This window comes from Phyllostomus discolor, chromosome 13, assembly GCF_004126475.2.
Source record: "Phyllostomus discolor isolate MPI-MPIP mPhyDis1 chromosome 13, mPhyDis1.pri.v3, whole genome shotgun sequence".
In the NCBI taxonomy this organism is placed as follows: domain Eukaryota; kingdom Metazoa; phylum Chordata; class Mammalia; order Chiroptera; family Phyllostomidae; genus Phyllostomus; species Phyllostomus discolor.
In genome coordinates, this window is record NC_040915.2 from 3180572 (window position 1) to 3201513 (window position 20942).

Genomic DNA, 20942 nt, shown 5'->3' on the forward strand with positions numbered 1-20942 from the left:
TGCAGACAGGTCTTTCACAGGACTCAGCTAGGAAAGGAAGGAAAGAATAGGTGCTTTTTCAGATAAGCCAGGTGTTTCAAAATCAGCTCTAGTGACCTCTACTTCACACAATCACATAGGTGAACCAGAATATCAAACATGTCAAATGAGGACTTCCAGCCAAGATGGAGGTAGACACACTGTGCCTCCTTGCACAACCAAAAGAAGGACAACAATTTAATAACAAAAAAAAAGTCAGAACTGACAGAAAATCAAACTGTGTGGAAGTCCAACAACCAAGGAGTTAAAGAAGAAACACTCACCCAGACCAGTAGGAGTGGCGGAGACGGGCAGCTGAGCAGAGAGGACTTGAGGCAAGGTGGTAGCTAGAGGACCGGGCGGTCCCACGCTCCCATGCAGATAAACTGGGAGGAACAACTGGGGATCCAGACAGACCCACAACCCAGGGTCCAGCAGGGAAATAAAGCCTCAAACCTCTGATTGAAAACACCTGTGCGGGTAGAGGAGGCAGTGGAAGGAACTCCTAGCGTCACGGGAGAGTCCTTTGGAGAGACCCACAGGGTCCTAGAACATACACAAACCCACCTACCCAGGAATCAGTGCCAGAAAGACCCAGTTTGCTTGTGGATAGCAGGTGAAGTGACTGAAATCCAACAGAGAATGGAGCAAGTGGCATTGTTCCCTTTTGGACCCCTCCCCCACATACAGTATCACAACACAGTGAAGTGACTGCCCCACCCTGGTGAACACCTAAGGCTCTGCCCCTTACTACATCACTGAGACCAAAAAAAAAAAAAATGGCTCAAATGAAAGAACAGATCAAAGCTCCAGAAAAAATACAACTAAGCAATGAAGAGACAGCCAACCTACAAGATACACAGTTCAAAACACTGGTAATCAGGATGTTCCAGGAGATCACTGGGTACCTCAACAGCATAAAAAAGACCCAGGCAACAGTGAAGGTTGCATTATGTGAAATAAAGAAAAACCTACAGGGAAACAACAGTGACAGGAAGGAAACCAGGACTCAAATCAACGATTTGCAGAAGAAAGAAATAAACATTCAACCACGACAGAATGAAGAAACAAGAATTCAAAAAAAAAAAATGAGAGGATTGGGAACCTCCGGGACATCTTTAAACATTCCAATGTCTGAATCATAGGGGTGCCAGAAGGAGAAGGGAAGAGCAAGAAGTTGAAAACTTACTTGAAAAAATACTGAAGGAGAACTTCCACAGTCTGGCAAAGGACATAGACTTTCAGGAAGTCCAGGAAGCTCAGAGAGTCCCAAAGAAGTTGGACCCAAGGAGGAACACACCAAGGCACATCATAATTACATTACCCAAGATGAAAGAGAAGGAGAGAATCTTAAAAGCAGCCAGAGAAAAGGAGACAGTTACCTACAAAGGAGTTCCCATATGACTATCAGCTGATTTCTGAAAGGAAATCTTGCAGGCAAGAAAGGGCTGGAAAGAAGTATTCAAAGTCATGAAAGGCAAGGACCTACATCCAAGATGACTCTATCTAGTAAAGCTATCATTTAGAATGGAAGGGCAGATCAAATGCTTCCCAGATAAGGTCAAATTAAAGGAGTTCATCATCATCCAGCCCTTATTATATGAAATGTTAAAGGGACTTATTTAAGAAAAAGGAGATAAAAAATATGAACAGTAAAATGACAACAAACTCACAGCTATTAACTACCGAACCTAAAAAAAAAAAAGCAAACAAATAGAAGAGGAACAGAATCACAGAAATGGAGATCACATGGAGAGTTATCAGCAGGGGAGTGGGAGGGGAAGAGAAGGGGAAAAGGTAAAGGGAATAAAAAGCATAAATGGCAGGTCGAAAATAGACAGGGGGAGGTTAAGAATAGTATAGGAAATGTGGAAGCCAAAGAACTTATATGTACAACCCATAGACATGAACTAAAGGGGGGGAATGTGGGTGGGAGGGGGTGTGCAGGGTGGAGGGGAATAAAGGGGGGGCAAATGGGACAACTGTAATAGCATAATCAATATTAAAAAACATGTCAAATGAAAAGGAGATGAAAATTAATGAGTGTGAGTACTGGACAGACCTTGTTTTTTTAGAGCTCTGATGAATTATGCAGTTCCCCAAATGATGATTTTGAATCCAGATTGCAGATCAGCAGCTAGTGTGCTGAGTGAGACCATGCACCTCATGAGGTTTGTGGGAGAGTTCAGAGAGGTGTGTGGTGCCAAGGGGAGAACAGGGCTTCACCACCAGGGGTGGGTCCCAGCTCTAACCCAGTTCACCCACCTTTTTCACCTTTTGGGGTCTATTTCCTGCTTTGAAAAATGGAGATGACCACCTGGTTTGTAGGGTTGTTGTGAGAATCCAATGACACAGCCCTGGCTGGTGTGGCTCAGTGGATTTACCACCAGCCTGCAAACCGAAGGGTCGCTGGTTCGATTCCCAGTCAGGGTCCATGCTTGGGTTGCAGACCAGGTCCCCAGTGGGGGGCCTGTGAGAGACAACCACACATTGATGTTTCTTTCCCTCTCTTTCTCCCTTCCTTCCCCTCTCTCTAAAAATAAATAAATAAAATCTTTTTTAAAAAAAATGGTAATTGAAAAAAACCTAAATATAATCCTTAAAAAAACCAGTGACACAAATATCCAAAACCCTGACTTGGTGCTTTGTGCTTAATATATAATAATAGTGGACTTTTGTAATCTGGGCATCAGTGATTCTTAACCATTGGTGGTTGTCACCCCACCCCAGCCCCAGGTCCCACTCTTGACCTTGGGGGCACAGTGGTTCTGCTAGTCCATTATGCAGCTTCCCATGTTAGTGTCAAACTGTGAATTCTGGCCTTAAATGCCTAAAAAGGACCCGAGTTCTGATTGCAGGGAGTTTCCCCTTACGTGAGGATACAAGGGAAGCAAATGGACCTGGGGACACTGGGGACACCGGCTCGCTTATGGAGGAGGGGAGGTGGTCCGTGTTCCCAGGGGCATCGGTTGCCATGGAAGGATGCACGGAAGATGCTGTCTGCCTCTTTGCCAGTGACTCAGGAACCTGTGAGAGTGATAACAGTGATAAAAGCTCACACGTGTTGAACACTCACTGTGTGCCGAATTTTTCACTCGAACCGATGACCTAATGAGGTTGACACCAATGTCGATCTCATAGGTAAGAACCTGAGTTTCTGAGAAGCCCCACTTTTACAAATGAGGAAACCCCATCTCAGAGAGTTAAGTAACTGACCTACGGTCCTACTAAGAAACAGAGCAGGGAGGTGAGCCTAGGTGATCTCACTACAGAGCTGGGAGACATTAGGGTGGCGGATGATTCAAAAGGGAGCAGAGCCGAGGAGCTCCTGTGATCATGGTGAAGTGCACTGCCCATGAGGTCCGTCTGGAAAAACTCCAGCCTTTGTTAAAATAATGAGAACAGTTTGCACAACATCGATGTAACCTGGCAGCCAAGGAGAGTGGACTAGAATGCACATGTGTGAGCAATGATGACTTCACTGTACTAGTCAGTGGGGGTGGTAGATACCCTTGAGTGAGCATGTGTGCTGTGTGGCCATCAGATTCAAAATGACTGAGCAAGTAGAGCAACAAATCTGCATCAGCATTTGCACTACGCTTGAACATTTCTCTGGGAAAACTATTGGGATGATTCACAGGGCCACAGCTGTGGACAACTGCTGATGGGCAGCTTCATCACGACAACATGCCCACTCATGCATCACATCTCACGTGGAGTTTTTTGGTGAAATATCAAATCACCCAGGTGACTCAGCCCCACTACAGCCCAGACGTGGTGCCCTGCAACTTCTGTCTTTTCCCAAAACTAAAATCATCTTTGAAAGGGAAGAAATTTCAGACTGTAGATGAGATTCAGGAAAATATGGCGGGGCAGCTGATGGCGATTGAAAAAACAGTGTGAGGTCCCGAGGTGCCTACTTTGAAAGGGACTAAGGCATCATTGTCTTCAGTGTTTCTTGTGTCTTGTATTTTCTTCAATAAATGTCTATTTTTCACATCACATGGCTGGATACCTTCTGGACAGACCTGGTATATGGGGCACTTGGTAAATGATAGCACTGCTTTTTATTATGTGTTATGGTTAGGAGTTGTAATATAATTGGCTCATAATTGAGAAAAGCTGAGGATAAGAAAGGGGAAGGGATTCAGCCAAGGTCATATGAAAGTAGAACCTGGAGTCCAGCCCCATATCCCTGCTTCTCACCATATCTCTCTGTTAAACCATGTGCAGAAAGGCCACTTTGTCATTGGAGCAGCCCTGGTAATGAGACAAGGTGCCTGAGAGCCCCAGAGTAGAAAAGCAGATTGGTTTTCTGAGCAGACATTCTCATCAGTTACTGTCACCACAGGCCGGAGGAGAGTGGCACCTGCCTGGAGATCCCGAGGCGAGGGCATCCTGAGTGAGGTCACTTGGGAAAAGTGAGGCTCAGGTGGGAAAGACAGATACACCAAATGCCACCTCTTTGTTCTGTCCGTCTTTTAGCCACTCAAGAGACAGCTACTCGGGACAGGTCCAACACTGGGCCTGGGGGCACAGAGGGGAGGGAAGAGATTCCCACCTTAGGGAGCACATAGGCACAGCACGTGCCCCGGAGCATGGGGGCCTCTGGGGTTCTCACCTGCTCCTCAGTCCTCAGAAGGACATGTGCACGCACTCTCCGAAGCTGCACTGCCCAGGTCCCTTCTTACTGGGAAACTAAGCATCTTGTCTTTCATGTGTGTTTCAGCCGGGAAGGGCTACCCATGCAAGACGTGTAAGATCGTGCTGAACTCCATAGAACAGTACCAAGCTCACGTCAGCGGCTTCAAACACAAGAACCAGTGAGTAATCATTCTTTGAAGTTCAAGGGCCTGCAGCAGGAGCTCTGAGCTTCTGAATCAGAACAAAGCCAGGTACTCCTTGGCCTAAAAGGGAATCCTGGCAGCCATTTCTCAGTCAGCAGAAGATTAGTCAGTTAACGGAAAGAAGTTTCACTCCCATCAGCTTCTCCCCGGCCTGTGGACCTCCTAGGCTGGAAGTGTTGGCAGGGAAGCACAGGCAGTTCCCTAGGAGGTCTCCCAGAGCTCTGTTTCCTGGAGCAGGCTGCTGAGGGGAGTCTTTTCTCCCTCGACTACATGGTGAGAGCTCCCTCTACAGGCCGTTACCGAGCATGACCGGGTCCTTCCTTCCGTGGTCAAATACTTACTGAACACCACAGTGGTGGCAGGAACCGCTCCAGCCCCTGCTCTCAAGACCTTACACTCTGCTGGGAGGAGACAGAACATGAGTGAACTCCAGTAAGTACAAATCGTGAAGAGTCCTTGGAAGGGAAGAGGTGAACAGAGTCGTCTATCCGTGACTCATGAAAATGAGTCACATTCTTCAAGTGCCTGCTCTGTTGCAGCCGTATACAAACATTTTCACTTTCAGGTAGTTCAAGCACCGTGGGGAGAAGAGGTCATTATTCTGGTTTTATAGACATAGGCAGACGCCATTAAGAGCAACCCTGTGAGGCAGAGCCGTAATTCTATCGAGGCTTCTCTGGCTCAGGGTGTGCTCCTCCAGGACCCCTTGTGGACAAGGAGCTTGGGTTCCACGTGGGACAAAGCAGCCAGAGGTGACCAGGGAGTTATGTCCCTTCCTCTCAGGAAGGGATTGTGTGGTGTGGACAGTGTGCCACAGCACAACCTTCCTAGGTAGGAATCATCCCCGTTTTACAGATGAGGAAACTGAGTTTCGGGCAGGCGAGTCTGTGAAGTGAGGGCTTTGACTGGCAGTTGGTTCTGTGTTGCTACGGAGCCAACTGAATTAAAGGCGGTGGAAATTGTGCCGTCAGAAATATTCCTGGTCCTCCACCTGCCTGAAGCCTCCTCTCCCCCTCAGCAGGCCTTCCTCTTCATTTGTAGGCATGTCTTTCACTGGGAAGGCTCTTGCGATGTCTCTTAGACATGGACTTGACCCCAGCCCTGGCACCCCGGCCTGGAGCTGCCCCTCTCTCGGCACCCCTGCAGCGCATGGAGCCTTGACGGGTGGCAATTTCTCAGACAGCCTGGAGCCGGCCAGAGCCCCATTCTGGGGCACCCACACTTGAAAACGCTTGTGTTGCACACTATCTCACTCCTCCGCTTCCCAGCTCAGCCACCCTGGGCATGTCAGGAAGCCGCCCTGAGCCTCCAGCCCCTGCTCTGTGAAACTGGGGCTATAAGTTGTCCAACACCTACTTCGATCCCATTGAATTCACAACAGTAGCTCTGAGTTAGGGCCTCCTTTTACAGCCCAAGGACACCTCATGTCGGGGGAGCCAGCGGACTTGCCTGGGGTCGCACAGTGCTTGGGAGCTGGACCCAGGACTCATGCTGCTCTGGCCCCACAGTCCCCACCCTTTGCTGTGCCACTCCCAAAGAGGGCTTGTTACCCTCGAGTCCCAGATGCTGTGAGGGTTAGAGATCATCTATTTCAAGTGCTAGTGCCCATAATGGGAGCTGTTGAAGATGAGCTTTTATCCACTCAGTACATCACCTGCCGCCCTAGGCTTTGATATGGGTGTCAGGGCCTCCACACGTGTCTGGACCAACGTGGTCCTTGACCCTCCAGTCTGCCCTCTGGTGGTGGAAGCAAATCCTAAACCAGTCTGTAAACAAATGAGACAGCTGGTGGGGCTAGGAGCTGGGAGAGTGGGATGGAGAGCAGCAGGGGAGCCCCGGTAGATCCTGGGTGAGGGGAGAGCCGTGCCAGTGGGACCCTGTGGGCCTGGAGGGCATCCATTCTGGATGGTGCGGGGCGGTGGGAAGACACGGCTGCAGTCCCGAATCTGCCACACTTAAAAGCTTGCTGTGAGCAGGTCACTTACTCTTTCTGGAGTTCCCTCGTATGCAAAATGGGGGTGCTGCTCCTCACCCCCTTTGCAGGATTGCCATGAGGACAAACTAGGATGATGAAGCAAAGCACCCAGTGCCATGTCTAACATGCAGTGTCCCTCAATAAAGGGGAGGGAGCCTGCTTGTCACTCCAGGGCCCCAGGAAGAGTTAGAGTAAGCTACCTGAGTGCCATCACAACCACCACAGACTGACCCATACCTTTGTTCCTTCTCAAACTGCAGGTCACCAAAAACAGCAGTGTCACCCCTGGGCCAGATTCCAGTACAAAGACAGCCCACACAGAAAGACTCAACTACCTTGGAAGACTAGTGTTTCTGTCCAGCACCCCAAGTTGAAGCGGCCAGGAGCCAGCCTCCCCGTGACCGTGACCATGACCATAGTCAGCCCTTGGCTTCCTCTTCCTCCTTTCTTACCCAGGCCTGCAACAGGAGTGGGCCACAGGCTGCCTCGAGGTGGCCCAGGCACACCCACCCCTGCCTCTGCCTGTTGGAATGGGCCCGTAGACCAGGACAAGGGAAGCAGGGCCCAAGAGGATGTGGGCACTCACGGGGAGGTAGTTAGAGGATGGCCTCTCCCCTCCTCCGGCCTTCTGGGCCACGTGTCATGAGGCTCCAGGCCTGTGTCTCCTCGGCAGGTCACGTTTGGACCAGTCCTCGCAGCTAAACCACTAGGCTCTCCGGGCTTTAGGCACCTCCGGTGAAACCTGACCCTTCTGCCCAGACCTTGGTCTAGGCAGGAAAGGGCAGATGAACATGGCTGCCACATGGGAGCTTGGAACTAATGTGATACTCCCCCTGCCCCCAAAAGTGCAGGCTTGCTAAGCCTGGGACCAGATGCTGGCTGCCGGCCATTGTACAGGTTGCTTCCCACAGTGAAGTTCCTGCAGCAGTGCCACAGCCTTGGCAGGGCACTGCTGTCCCTCCTGCCCCTCCCCCACAGTTCCTGAATGGTGCTAAGGACCTGCAGCAGTGGGGACAGGCTGGAGCTGGAGAAGGCCTCAGTACCCAGGGGGAGGATGGAGAGCTCCAGGGCCCTTTCCCTTCACTGTCTGAGGCCCCTGACCCAGGGTCAGTTGGCAAAGCCCCCACCTGCGTGTTTGCGTGATGGTTCTGTGCCCTCAAAGGCAGACTGCCCTGGGCCCGCAGCCCTTCAGCTTCCCAGCCCTCTCCTTGTGTGTGTGCAGCAGGCCTCCTGCCCAGGTGGTGCTAGCCTCCCCCACCATGAGATTCCTGGGTACCAGGGTGTGGGGTGGGGCCCCCGGGAAAGAAAGGAGGGTTGGAGCAAGTGTCAGCAGTGAGGAGTAAGATGTTCCCTAGTCCCTTAACCTAGGTTTCTCCGATGCTGCCGTGTTTTATGGCCTGGGATTCACTGGGAGTAGATTTTTCCTTGTATCTCTCCAGCAGGAGTCCTAGGGAGTGGCACCATCTGAGGCCCCCTTCGTTGGGTCAAAAAAGCCCCTAGCTGCTGTCATGGCCTTCTCCTCCCCCCACGCCCTGCCCCTCGCCTATGAAACGCCTTCAGTGTTGTGTGTGGGTGTATGCTTCTGCTCTGTCACGTGGTCACTGGAGCATCTAAATAAAGAATTCCTCGGCCCCAGCAGGCAGCTCAGTTGGTTAGATCCTGGTTCCCATGCACCCGGGTTGGGACTTCAGTCCCCAGTCAGGCACATAGCAGAATCCACCAATGGTGTGTGAATAAGTGGGACAGCAAATTGATCTTTCTCCCTTCCTCTCTAAAATCAAGAAAAAATAAAAAGAATTTCTCCCACGAGCCAGACTGCAACTTAACGGAACTGGGGTTTGGGCCACGCTGCCCTTGGATCTAATGTGTGTGTCTGGACCCCTCACTCTCATTCCCTTCAGACCCCCAGGGCTCTAAACACTTCTCTCAGGGACAGAGAGAGACAACCCAGTAGTTTGGCAGCCCTGTGGAAGTCTCCTCGGGTGCCTTAAACTCCGTACAGCCTCCCCCACCTCCCCTGGCTTCTGTGGTGGGGAACCTTCTGGCGGTCTTTAGAGGCCTTCAACCAGTACCATAATCTGCTTTGCTTGAGAGGATTATTCTGGCTGCTCTGTGCAGAAGGGATGCAGGGGACAGGAAAAGAGACAGGGAGGACAAAACGAGCCCACGTCCAGCATGGCTGTCTCCAGGCTAAGCCTTCAGGACAGAGACCGAGCCTGTTCGCCTCCACTGCCCCGTGTGCAGAGGGGCGTGCCCTGGGTGCTTGTTGACTGAATGAACGAGGGTGCATAAGCAGAGGCGCCCTTGTCCCGCCCAGCTCTTCCACAGCGATGGGACTTCCCCTAGGCCTGGTAATCTTGGGAGGACCTTTTCCATGACCCAGAAATGAGCTGAAGAAGGGGAATGTTGGCTTCAGGAGTCCTTTGTCCGGCCTTTGTTTCCAACAGCCAGATCTGAGCACAGTGTCCATACCGCCATGGCTCCATGCTTCACTCCGCACATGGTTCACGAGCACCCGCACGCCACCAGCTGGGAAGGACCCTCTATGGCCCCCACAGGCCCTCAGCTCCCCCTGCCTCAGCAGTTTCCCCAGCCCTTCTCCCCCAGCCAGGTGTCAGAATCGGGCCCATCCATCCGCTGGGCAAGGATGTGAGGGCAGGGGTGGGTGGGCTGCCCTACCATGCCACAGCCTTGGCCTGCAGGACCACCTTGTCTGGGCCTAGGAGTCCCTGCCAGCTGTATGTGTGCCTAGCCGTGTTGGCATGGGGATGCAGGGGTGAACACTTCCTTGTCCTGGTGGAACTCACGCACCATATTTTGACCTCCATCACCATAAATTAGTTTTGCTTGCTTTTAAATGTTATAAAAATGGAGCCATACATCCTTTTTTATTCAATATTATGTCTGTGAGTTCATCTATGTTGTGTGTCAGAAGTTCATTTTTTCATACGAACGTACCACAATTCAGCCGTGTCACAGCCGACAGACAGTGGGCTGGTCCTGGTTTGGAACTGCAGAGAACACAGCCATTGCGAACGATCTTGCCTGTGTTGGGTGTGCAGTGCATGCAAGTGCCTGGGGTGGGGTCACTGTGTCATAGAGCAGGCACATCTTTCCTGCCCAGACACTGCCAAGTGGTTTTCCAGAGTGGATGCGTTGGGTGCATTCTGCTTGCCCCACAGCCTTGTCAGCTCTTGCTGGTAGCCTTTCTGATGTTGGCCAATCTGGTGACACCCAGGAATTTGAACCCAAGGGTCCTGACTTCACATTAGGGCCCCTCTTACTCTGTTTAGCCCTGAGCTCAGCTTCGAAATTCTCTAGCCTGCCGTGGCCTCTGATGTCAGGGCCCAGGACCCACAGTACGACCCAGCAGGTGAACATCAGAGGGAGCACCAGTGTGTGGCTCTGAGGCCAAGAAAGTTGGCGCAGACGGAGAGGAGTCAGCTGTGGAGACACGGTGTAGAGCTGTATTGAAGAACTAGGGCTCTGCAGCTGGGCAGCCAGGGCTCATGTCCCAGCTCTGCCACTGTGGGGTCCTGTTGTCTGGTTAGCTGACCTGCACCGCAGGGTGAAACAATGCCTACCTTACAGGGTTGTTGTGGAAATGAAAAGAACAGCTATAGCCCTGACCGGTGTGGCCCCGTCGGTCGGATGTCCCACAAAACAAAAGGTTGCTGGTTCGATTCCCAGTCAGGGCATGTGCCTAGGTTGCAGGTGTGGTTCCCATTCGGGGCGTGTGTGAGAGGCAACCCATTGATGAGTCTCTCTCACATGGATGTTCCTCTCCCTCACTTTCTCCCTTCTCCTCTCTCTAAGAATGAATAAATAAAATCTTTAAAAATAAATAAAATTGTTAAAAATAAATAAAATTTCTAAAAAAGAACTGCTGCCTGTGAAGCCAGTGCTGACACATGGCAGAGGCCGTGTGAACCGTGACTGCTGCCACCCCTCCTTCTGTCCTGGAGTAAGTTCTGGGTCCCCCGGGAAGGAGGATAGGTCCGCAGGCAGTGGGCGCCTGGTATGGCCCCCTGTATTGACTCCATGATTGTGAAGGGGTTAAGAAACAAACGAGCAAAAACACACTCAGACAGATAGCAGCGTGGTGATCACCAGAGGGTAAGCAGGCAGGGGGAGGTGGGAGAGGGTAAAGGGGGATAAATTGTGATGGAAGGAGACTTGGGGTGATGAACACACACTATAATATATAGATGATGTATCATAGAATTGTAGCCCTGAAACATAACTTATATAATGTTAACCAGTGTCACCCCAATAAATTCAATTTTTTAAAAAGACCATGATGTATACAGTGCTGGAAACAATTCAGTCTGGAATGGGGCGGAACGGGGCAGCAGTGGCTCTTCCCTGGGCTCCGACAAGAACTCACACTCTGGTGTCTGTCTGCCTGTTTGTGTCTCTCATGCCCATACGGGCCTTGCGTCCCCCTTTCTTCCCTCAAGGCACATGCCTTGGTTTTCTCTCTCCTGAGTTCCAAGGGCCCTTCTTTTGCTTCTGTAACTTCTTTCCTGAGCCCACGCAGCCTGGCTGGCTCACTTCCCCCATGGCTCATTTCTTTTACCTCTGCAGCTTTTTAAATAAACTTTTACTTGTTTAACAAAAATAAAACTACCCTGAGCAGTATGGCTCAGTTGGTTGGGTGTCCTGCAAAATGAAAGGTCACCAGTTCTATTCCTGGTCAGGGCACAAGCCTGGCTTGTGTGTTCAGTCCCCAGCCTGAACATGTACAGAAGGCAACCAACTGATGTTTCTCTCACATCGATATTTCCCCGCCCCCCCCCCTCCCTCCTTTCCCTCTCTAAAAATAAATAGGTAAATAAAATCTTTTAAAATAAAAAAATTTAAACCACCTTCCACTGCTAGGGCACCTCAGCTCACCCCAGGCTCCCCGGCTCTGCAGCCAATGACACCCCAGGAGAAGACATGATGAAACTATGCATGTAATGCTTTCGTCCAGAGCAGGATGCAAAGCTGTGTTTGGATGTCATCTCGGGTGGTGCAGACACAGAGCTGTGCACACACCCAGGTAGCAGCCACGGAGTGTGTGTGGGACACTGGCCTGGTACTCAGGGTCCCAGGGCATGGGTCTGAGCCCTGCTACCAGCTTCATGGGACTTGAAGTCCCATGAAGGCCATGACGCTTCTGTGAAGTACAAGTTGGAAGAAATCACAGCTCCCAGCTGGAGTCCTGAGGAGGCAGCGGTGAGGGGCAGTTAGGACTTCTTCCCAGAGCAGGCGAAGAAGGAAGCCCTGCCTTCACAGCAGCCGCTGCGGGGTGAGTCGCCCTCGCCCCTACCCAGACGTTCTCCCCACGGTCACTAGCATCAAATTCAACTTCCCCCTCTGACCATCTGTCCACCTAACAACCTCACTGACGCTGCCCTGTGCCAAGGCCACATGACAGAGAAGACAGACATGCCCCTGCTCTGGCACTCCCTGTTCCCTGCCCACAAACGCTGTTTCCTGCGTTCGGGAACTTCACTCTGCCAGCGTCCAGTCCGTAATGGTCTGGGCTGCGGTGCAGTGACCCCAATGGCCACTAGGTGGAGAGCGCTCCTTTTTTTTTTTTTTTTTTTTGGCTGAGCTAATTAGACCAGCCCTAGGACCTTACCACTGGGTTTAGTGCAGACCAGTACAGGATGGCATCTTCTGAGCCCCAAAGGCCAACTGGCTCTCCCCTCATAACATTTCTTTCTGGATGACACCTGTGAAAACTTTAATTTAGTCACCTGTCTGGGAGCATACCTGATATCTGGCCTATTCATCAGCCTTTATTTAACTCTGCCTCTGAGCTCCATTCTTTGACCCTGGGGCTTTGAGAGACTGATCCCTCTCCTTGGTCCAGGGGAACCTATGACCCAGGGCTGGGCCACCAGATCATATACATCTGGAGCTGTCAGGAGCTATCTTTGCCAACACATAAGGACAATTTGCCTGAGAATTTAGTGCACAGAGAGGAAAACGGAGATGAAAGATGAGAAGAGACTAATTTCTGATAAGCACCTGGATCCAACCTTGCCTGAAGGTAGTATCCTCAGGACTTTTTAGTTATGGATCAATAAGTTCCTTTTTTCCTTAAGTCAGTTTAATTTGGGTTTCTATCACTTATAACCAAGAGCTCTACTTAACACGCTCCAGCTCCCCTTATCAAGCTGAGACATCTACTCATCTGGAGAAGATCACTGACCCCAAGGCTGGGCCGACTGCCCTTCCATGTGCTCCCAGACGTTCTGTACCTGCTCTGGCATTGCCCCTAATGTACTGTGTTAACATCTGTTTTAGTCCCTGTCTCCTCTTTTAGACTAGAAATTCTTTGAGAGCAGGAAATGGGTCTTATTCATCATATTTGTCCCTAGTGTCCAGCATAGGACTGTGATAGTTTTAATAACTGTGTGGTAGTTGAGTAAACTAATGGATAATGAATAAAAGTGGGTATGGGCTGGTAGGGATTTCACAGAAAGACTTTTTTTTTTTAAAGATTTTTATCTATTTTTAGAGAGAAGGAAAGGGAGGGAGAAAGAGAGGGAAAGAAACATCAGTGTGTGGTTGCCTCTTGCACACCCGCTACTGGGGGTCCAGCCAGCAACGCCAGGCATGTGTCCTCAATGGAAATCAAACTGGTGACCCTTTGGTTTGCAGGCTGGCACTCAGTCCACTGAGCCACACCAGCCAGGGCCACAGAAAGACTTCTTAAAGGAGCTGAGCCTCTAGTGGTCATCAAGGTCAAAGGAACTGGGTTGCTGGGGTGGGAAGGTTTAATGAAGGAACCTAGAAGAGATATACTTGGTCATATCAAAAATGGCCTCTCATGAATCTTTGCCTCCCTATGTCTCTGCCCTTTTGCAATGTGACCATGTCAATCCAGCCATTGAAATGGGGAGTCCATTCCCCCACCCCTTGAATCTGGGCCAACCTCAAGACTAACTGCCCTGGCCAGGTAGCTCAGTTGATTAGAACATCATCCTGATACACCAAGGTTGCAGGTTTGATCCTCAGCCAGGGCACATACAAGAAGCAACCAATGAATTCATCAATAAGTAGAACAACAAATTTATGTTACTCTCTCTCTCCCCTCCCCCCTTTCCTCACTCTCCCTAAAAGCCAATTAAAAAAAAAAAAGTTTGCCCTGACTGGCATGGCTCAGTTGGTTGAGCATTGTCCCACAAAGCAAAAAGTCACCAGTTCAATTTCTGGTCAGAGTACATGTGTGGGTTGTAGGCCCAGTCCCCAGTCGGGGATTTGTTTTGATCAGAGAATGCAGTAGTGTGACATTGTGCAACTTTCAAGGCTAGGACTTGGGCCTTGCAGTTTACACTCCTGACTCTGTGAAAGGAAATCCAGGCTGGACATGAGGAGAGCAGCCAGCAGCCAGCGCCCTGCTTGTGGAGCAGGCCATTGTAGACCCTCCAGCACAGCAGAGTCACCGGCACAAGTGCCCTGAGGACATACCAGCAGAAGAACTGCCCAGGCAAGTTCCGCTAATCTACAGAATCATGAGGAATAAGAAAGTGTTTGTATACATAAGTTTCTTTAAGCTAAAACCGATGACAATTGCCAGAGGAGCAAGAACTCAAATGCTCCTGAGAGTGACTGTTATGTGCTTGAGACTCAGGACAGGATATAAGGAAGGTTACATGACAGTGGAAGAAAGCACAACGGGACAGGTTTATGGGATATTCAATAAGATTCTGTGTTTTTGCCCTGGCTGGTGTGGCTCAGTGGATTGAGTGCCTGACTGTGAAGCAAAGGGTCACTGGTTCAATTCTCAGTTAGGGCACATGACTGGGTTGCAGGCCAGATCCCAGGTGGGGGGCGCTCAAGAAGCAACCACACATTGATGTTCACATTGGTGTTTCTCTCCCTTTCTTTCTCCCTCCCTCCCCCTCTAAAAATAAATAAAAAGTCTTTTTTTTATTTTATTTTTCAATTTACTAGTTTTTTTTAAGATTTTATTTATTTATTTTTAGAGAGGGAAGGGAGAGAGATAGAGAGAGAGAGAGAAACATCAATGTGCAGTTGCTGGGGATTATGGCCTACAACCCAGGCATGTACCCTGGCTGGGAATCGAACCTGGGACACTTTGGTTCCCAGCCTGCGCTCCATCCACTGAGCTACGCCAGCCAGGGCATAAAAAGTCTTTTAAAGAAGGAGAGAGAAAGATTTTAGTTTTAGTTGTAGTTGATAGGCTTAAGGGATCAATGCATGTGGAAAGCTATTGTTCCAGGAACTGACTTTAGGTGGTAGATGAGCAATTCAACCTTTGTGTCCCAGGAAGTCTGCAAGCAATTGAGATGGTATCTGAGCCATTCTATTCCAGGGAGGAAATATCCATGATGCAGATAAAGAATTGTTGATCAGCTGCTATAATTAGAACTTAGCACATTGTATTATTTGCAAAGAAAAGCCTTGGACATTTTGTGGATATTGATATGCTAGACATGACTGCAATTACAATTAAGCCATGTTTTTAAGAGATGTTAATGTGTTGTTATTAGCACCAACCTTAAACTGTTTTGAGTAATAGGCAATCAATAAGGCCTAACAGCTACACATAGCAAGTCAATAGCGAAAACCATCAAATACCAATTTAATTCTATTAGGAGTTGTGAGAGAGAAATGAATGCATCTAAGCTTTTCCAAATGATCTAGCTGCCAGGGGCATTTCCATTGTCAAACTCACCATCGTAAGTGTAGACGTTGATGTTGCGATGTTCTGGGTAAAAGCAGGAGCAAATCAGTGAGAGCATGGACAGCTCCTTCATTTTTTCCTTGTAAGCTGAAACAAAGGACTTACAATTAGAATCTTTCATTTTCTTTATTTCAGTGTCTCTGGTTACATTTTGCTTGCTTGTTTGTTTTGTTCATTAGGTTCAACTTGTAGGTGAGATCATATGAGAGAGAGTGGGGAGAGGGATAATGGGGGGAAATAGAGGTACGGCTATCAAGGAACACGTATAAAGGACGCATGGACAAAGCCAAAGGGATAGGTTTGAGGGTGGGAGGTGGGGATGGGTGGGGTGGGGGACGTGGTGGGCTGAAAAGGGAGACAACTGCACTTGAACAACAATAAGAAAAAATCTTAAAAAAAAAGAATTGTTGATCAGAAGAAAAAGAAATACAGTCATACCTTGGTACTTGTGGGCTTCAGAACTCACCAAACCCTGTACACCTTGCATTTTGAGGAGAAAAAAATGTTTCAGCACTCAGCACTTACTCGGGACTCATTGCACTTGCGAGAACTTGTATGAGTCAGGATGCTGCCTCTCAAGAGAAAATGCTTGATCATTTGGTACTCGTAGGTTTCTTGGCACTCATCACAAGTTCCCGAATGAATTGATGATGAGTATCAAGGTGCCACTATACTATGAAAATTGCTGCTGGACTGCCTTCTAAAAGGTTGGCTTAACATGACATGTTATAACAGCTTTTAGGAGACTTCCAGCCAAGATGGAGTTGTGGGTAGACACACTGTGCCTCCTCACACAACCAAAAGAAGGTCAACAACAAATTTAAAAACAAAAAAACAACCAGAACTGACAAAAACTGAACTGTATGGAAGTCTGACAACCAAGGAGTTAAAAAAGAAACATTCATCCACACCGGTAGGAGGGGCAACGAGGACTCACATCAAGGCTGCAGCTGGTGGACCCCACGAGGCAGAAGATTGTGGACCAGACGGTCCCACATTCTCGTGCAGATAAACTGGGAGGAACAACTGGAGATCCAGACAGACCCACAACCCAGAGTCCCAGTTTGGGGAAATAAAGCCTCAAACCACAAATTGAAAACATCTGTGGGGGTTGAGGAGGCAGTGGGAGAAACTCCCAGCCTAACAGGAGAGTCCGTTGAAGAGACTCACAGGGTCCTAGAATGTACACAAGCCCACCCACCCGGGAATCAGCACCAGAAGGGCCTAATTTGCCTGTGGAAAGCAGGGGAAGTGACTGAAATCCAGCAGAGAGCTGAGCAAGCAACATTGTTCCCTCTCGGACCCCTGCCCCACATATAGTGTCACACAGCCATGTGGGTTGCCCTGCCCTGGTGAACACCTAAGGCTCCGCCCCTCACTACACAACAGGTGCACCGAAACAACAACAACAAAAAAATGGCCCAAATGAAAGAACAGTTCAAAGCTCCAGAAAAAAATACAACTAAACGACAAAGAGATAGCCAACCATCAGATGCACAGTTCAAAACACTAGTAATCAGGATGCTCACAGAAGTGGTTGAATATGGTCACAAATTAGAGGAAGAAATGAAGGCTATGCTAAGTAAAATAAAGGAAGATGTACAGGGAACCAACAATGATAAGAAGGAAACCAGGATGCAAATCAATGGTATGGACCAGAAGGAATAAAGAAACATTCAACAGAACAGAATGAAGAAACAAGAATTCAATAAAATGAGGAGAGACTTAGGAACCTCCAGGACATTTTTAAATGTTCCAACATCCAAATTATAGAGGTACCAGAAGGAGAAGAAGAAGAGCAATAAGTGGAAAAGTTATTTAAACAATTCAACACTAAAGGAGAACTTTCCCAATCTGGCAAAGGAAATAGACTTCCAGGAAGTCCAGAAAGCTTAGAGAGTCCCAAAGAAGTTGGGCCCAAGGAGGAACACACCAAGGCACATCATAATTACATTAGTCAAGATGAAAGAGAAGGCGACGCTCTTAAAAGCAGCAAGAGAGAGATGCCTGGCTGGTGTGGCTCAGTGGATTGAGCACCAGGCTGTGAAGCAAAGGGTCGCTAGTTAGATCCCTAGTCAGGGTACATGCCTAGGTTGCAGGCCAGCTCCCTGGTGGGGGGCACACAAGAAGCAACCACACACTAATGTTTCTCTCCCTCTCTTTCTCCTTCCCTTCCCTTCCCTTCCCTAAAAATAAATTTTAAAAATATTTTTTAAAAAAACAGCAAAAAAAGGAGATAGTAACCCTCAAAGGAGTTCCCATAAGACTATCACCTGATTTCTCAAAAGAAATCTTGCACACCAGAAGGGGCTAGAAAGAAGTATTCCAAGTCATGAAAGGCAAGGACCTACATCCAAGATTGTTCTATCCAGCAAAGCTTTCATTTAGAATGGAAGGGCAGATCAAGTGCTGCCCAGATAAGGTCCAGTTAAAGGAGTTCATCATCACTAAGCCCTTATTACATGAAATGTTAAAGTGACTAATCTAAGAAAAAGAAGATAAAAAATATGAACAGTAAAAAAACAACAAACTCACAGTTGTAACAACTGAACAGAAAACAAACTAAGCAAACAATTAGAACAGGAATAGAACCACAGAAATGGAGATCACAGGGAGGGTTATCAATAGGGAGTGGGAGGAGGAGAGAGGAGGAAAAGGTATAAAGAATAAGTAGCATGGATGGTAGGTAGAAAACAGACAGGGGGAGGTTAAGAGTAGTATAGAAAATGTAGAATAGAAGCCAAAGAACGTATATATATATGACACATGGACATGAACTAAAGAAGGGGAATGTGGGTGGGAGGGGGTGTGCAGGGTGGAGGGGAATAAAGGGGGGGGCAAATGGGACAACTGTAATAGCATAATCAATAAAATATATTTTTTAAAAAAGGAAAAAAACAGCTTTTAGTATACATAGCCCACCATCTTCTCAGATCGCCGGCCATCTGAATAAAGCACTTATAAATATTCAATCCTGTCTCTACTTGTTGGTTCTTGTAGCAACAGGCAGCACCAACTCTTGCTTTTCCAGGGTCGCCTATACACTTGACTCTTCCTCCACTCTGCTCTCATTGGTGGAGGTGTCTAAGGAGATGGCACTAATGTGGACATCAAGAAAGTGTCTTGACCCAGTTCTTCCTGAAGCCAAATCCATCCCTGGACTTTAAAATTGTACACGCCAATAAATCTACTATCTTGCTTACACTTATTTGAGTTGGGATATCAGTTACCTGAAACCCAGTGAAAATATTCCTGGAAGGTCAGGAAGTGCAACAGGGCCCAGCAGAGGGGTATCAGAGTAACCCAGAGGTCTCTAGAGAGTGTGGGGAAGGAATTTACTGTTCCTCAGCCCCTCCTCTATTCCAAGGCTGTGGAATGAGACAAAGTCTTCATCCAGAGGACCTCATGGGTACAAATGATTCACTGCAATTGCGGTAAAGTGCTGCAAAGGGCAAATGCCACTGCAGCCAGGGCGTGTAATGGGAGGGATGAGCCTGGGTGGGGGTGGGGCAGGGAAGGTCTCCCTGAGGAAGCCACAGGCAAACTGAGATTTCTAGGCTGAATAGGAATTTAGCCAGCTAGGGGGACCAGGGAAGGGGTAGGTGTGAGAGAGGAATGGTCCAGGCAGAGGGAACAGCATGTGCCAGGGTCCTGAGGCAAGAAGATGCTCCTCCTTTTGAAGGAGGGAGAATATGAGACTATGCCACTAGGTAAAGAGAGGGACAGGCAGGAGCTAAGTCCCTCAGGAGGTATGGAGATTTTCAGCAGCGCCCTGACAGATGTGGCTCAGTAGGTTGGGCATCATCCCACAAACCAAAAGGTCCTGTGTTTAAGTCCCACATGCCTGGGTTGCAGGTTGGTCCAGGTCAGGGAGCATACAAGAGACAACCAATCGATGCTTCTCTCTCACATCAAGGTTTCTCTCCCTTTCTTTCTCCCTCCCTTCCCCTCTCTCTAAAAAGAAGCGGGGGGAAAAAAAAAAAACACAGAAACCAACTCCAGCTAGTCCAAGTTTGTGAAACTACCAAAGAGCACTACAGAACTGGGTCTGTGCCACCTAAGTAGCATCGCAGAGCAGGCGCAGAAACCACACAGTTGCCTCCGTCACATTGGACACTGCTGCTTGTGCCCAGGACCTCCCGATCCCCTCCTGGCATCCCTGGTTCCCCGGAGTGGGTGCCATGAGCTGGTGGAAACATAGCCTTGGCTGGAAGAGAGTTAGCATTTTGAGCTTTAATCAAGAGAGGTGAACTCTGCACGTAACATGAGGGTATTTCCCAAACCTCACAAAGAGTCCACCAGGGGGAAGATCCGATCTTGGGGTGGTTCTGAAGTAAGTCCACAGATTTCTTCTTTTTTAAAAATTTTTATTTATCTTAGAGGAGAAGGGGGGAGAGAAACATCAAAATGCAGTTGCCTCTCACTCGCCCCCTACTGGGGACCTAACTTGGCCAGCAACCCAGGCATGTGCCCTGACTGGGAATCGAACTGGCAACCCTTTGGTTCACTGGCCAGTGCTCAATCCACTGAGCTACGCCAGCCAGGGCTAACAAATTTCTTTATATTGTTCTCTTCAAGAGGTCAAGTTTAATCTCCTCTTCTACTCCCCTCCCCTCTCCCATGTGGGCTTATAATTAGTGTGGATAACAAAGGGGTTCTATAGCCCTGGCTGGTATGGCTCAGTGGACTGAGTGAACCGAAAGGTTGCTCGTTAAATTCCCAGTCAGGGCACATACCTGGGGTGCAGGTCAGGTCCCCAATAGGGGGTATGAGAAAGGCAACGGATGGATGTTTTTCTCACTCACTGATGTTTTTCTCCTCTTCTTTCCTTCCCCTCTCCACAAAAATAAATTAAATTTTTTTAACAAGGTAGAAGCGTTGAAGTGTGGCTTTTGAGAGTAAGTCCTAAAAGACAGGGCAGTGTCAGTCTTTCTTGGATCAGCGGCTGGGAGGGAAACCAGGTGACATGTCATGAGAACACACAGCAGCCCTGGGGAGAAGCTCCCATAGAAAGAAATGGGAGTCTCCTGACAAATATTTATTTTAAGTTTTGGGATAATTTTTCAATGTTTTAAAAATATTTTATTTCTCTATTTTTAGAGACAGAAGAGGGAGGGAAAAAGAGAGGGAGAGAAACAACTATGTGAGTGAGAAACATTGATTGGTTGCCTCTTGCAGGCCCAGGCATCTGGGATCTGGCCTGCAACCCAGGCATGTGCCCTGACCCAGAATCAAACCCCCGACCCTTCAGTTTGCAGGCCAGCACTCAATCCAGTGAGCCACACCAGCCAGGGCTTTGGGGTAATTCTTTTCTGTAATAATAGATATCTAATACAGGTCTTTCTCCAAAAAGCAATGGAAGGGGGGGCCTGGCTGGGTAGCTCAGTTGGTTAGA

At 48.7% G+C, this 20942-nt stretch overlaps 1 protein-coding gene across 3 annotated transcripts in view; it reads left to right on the forward strand.

Moving 5' to 3' along the window:
• The window catches only part of ZNF346 (zinc finger protein 346), a 45284-nt gene extending 25905 nt beyond the window's left edge, over positions 1-19379 (forward strand). For 2 of the 3 annotated variants that reach the window (XM_036013608.1, XM_028527963.2), the window contains 2 exons: positions 4748-4841; positions 7101-8489. In XM_036013608.1, coding sequence (XP_035869501.1) covers positions 4748-4841; positions 7101-7188 — 182 coding nt within the window. In that variant the 3' untranslated portion in view covers positions 7189-8489. Of the gene's footprint in view, positions 1-4747; positions 4842-7100; positions 8490-19367 lie in introns of those variants that run through there. The other variant, XR_004900343.1, reaches the window with a different exon arrangement.
• Positions 19380-20942: the final 1563 nt, after the last annotated feature.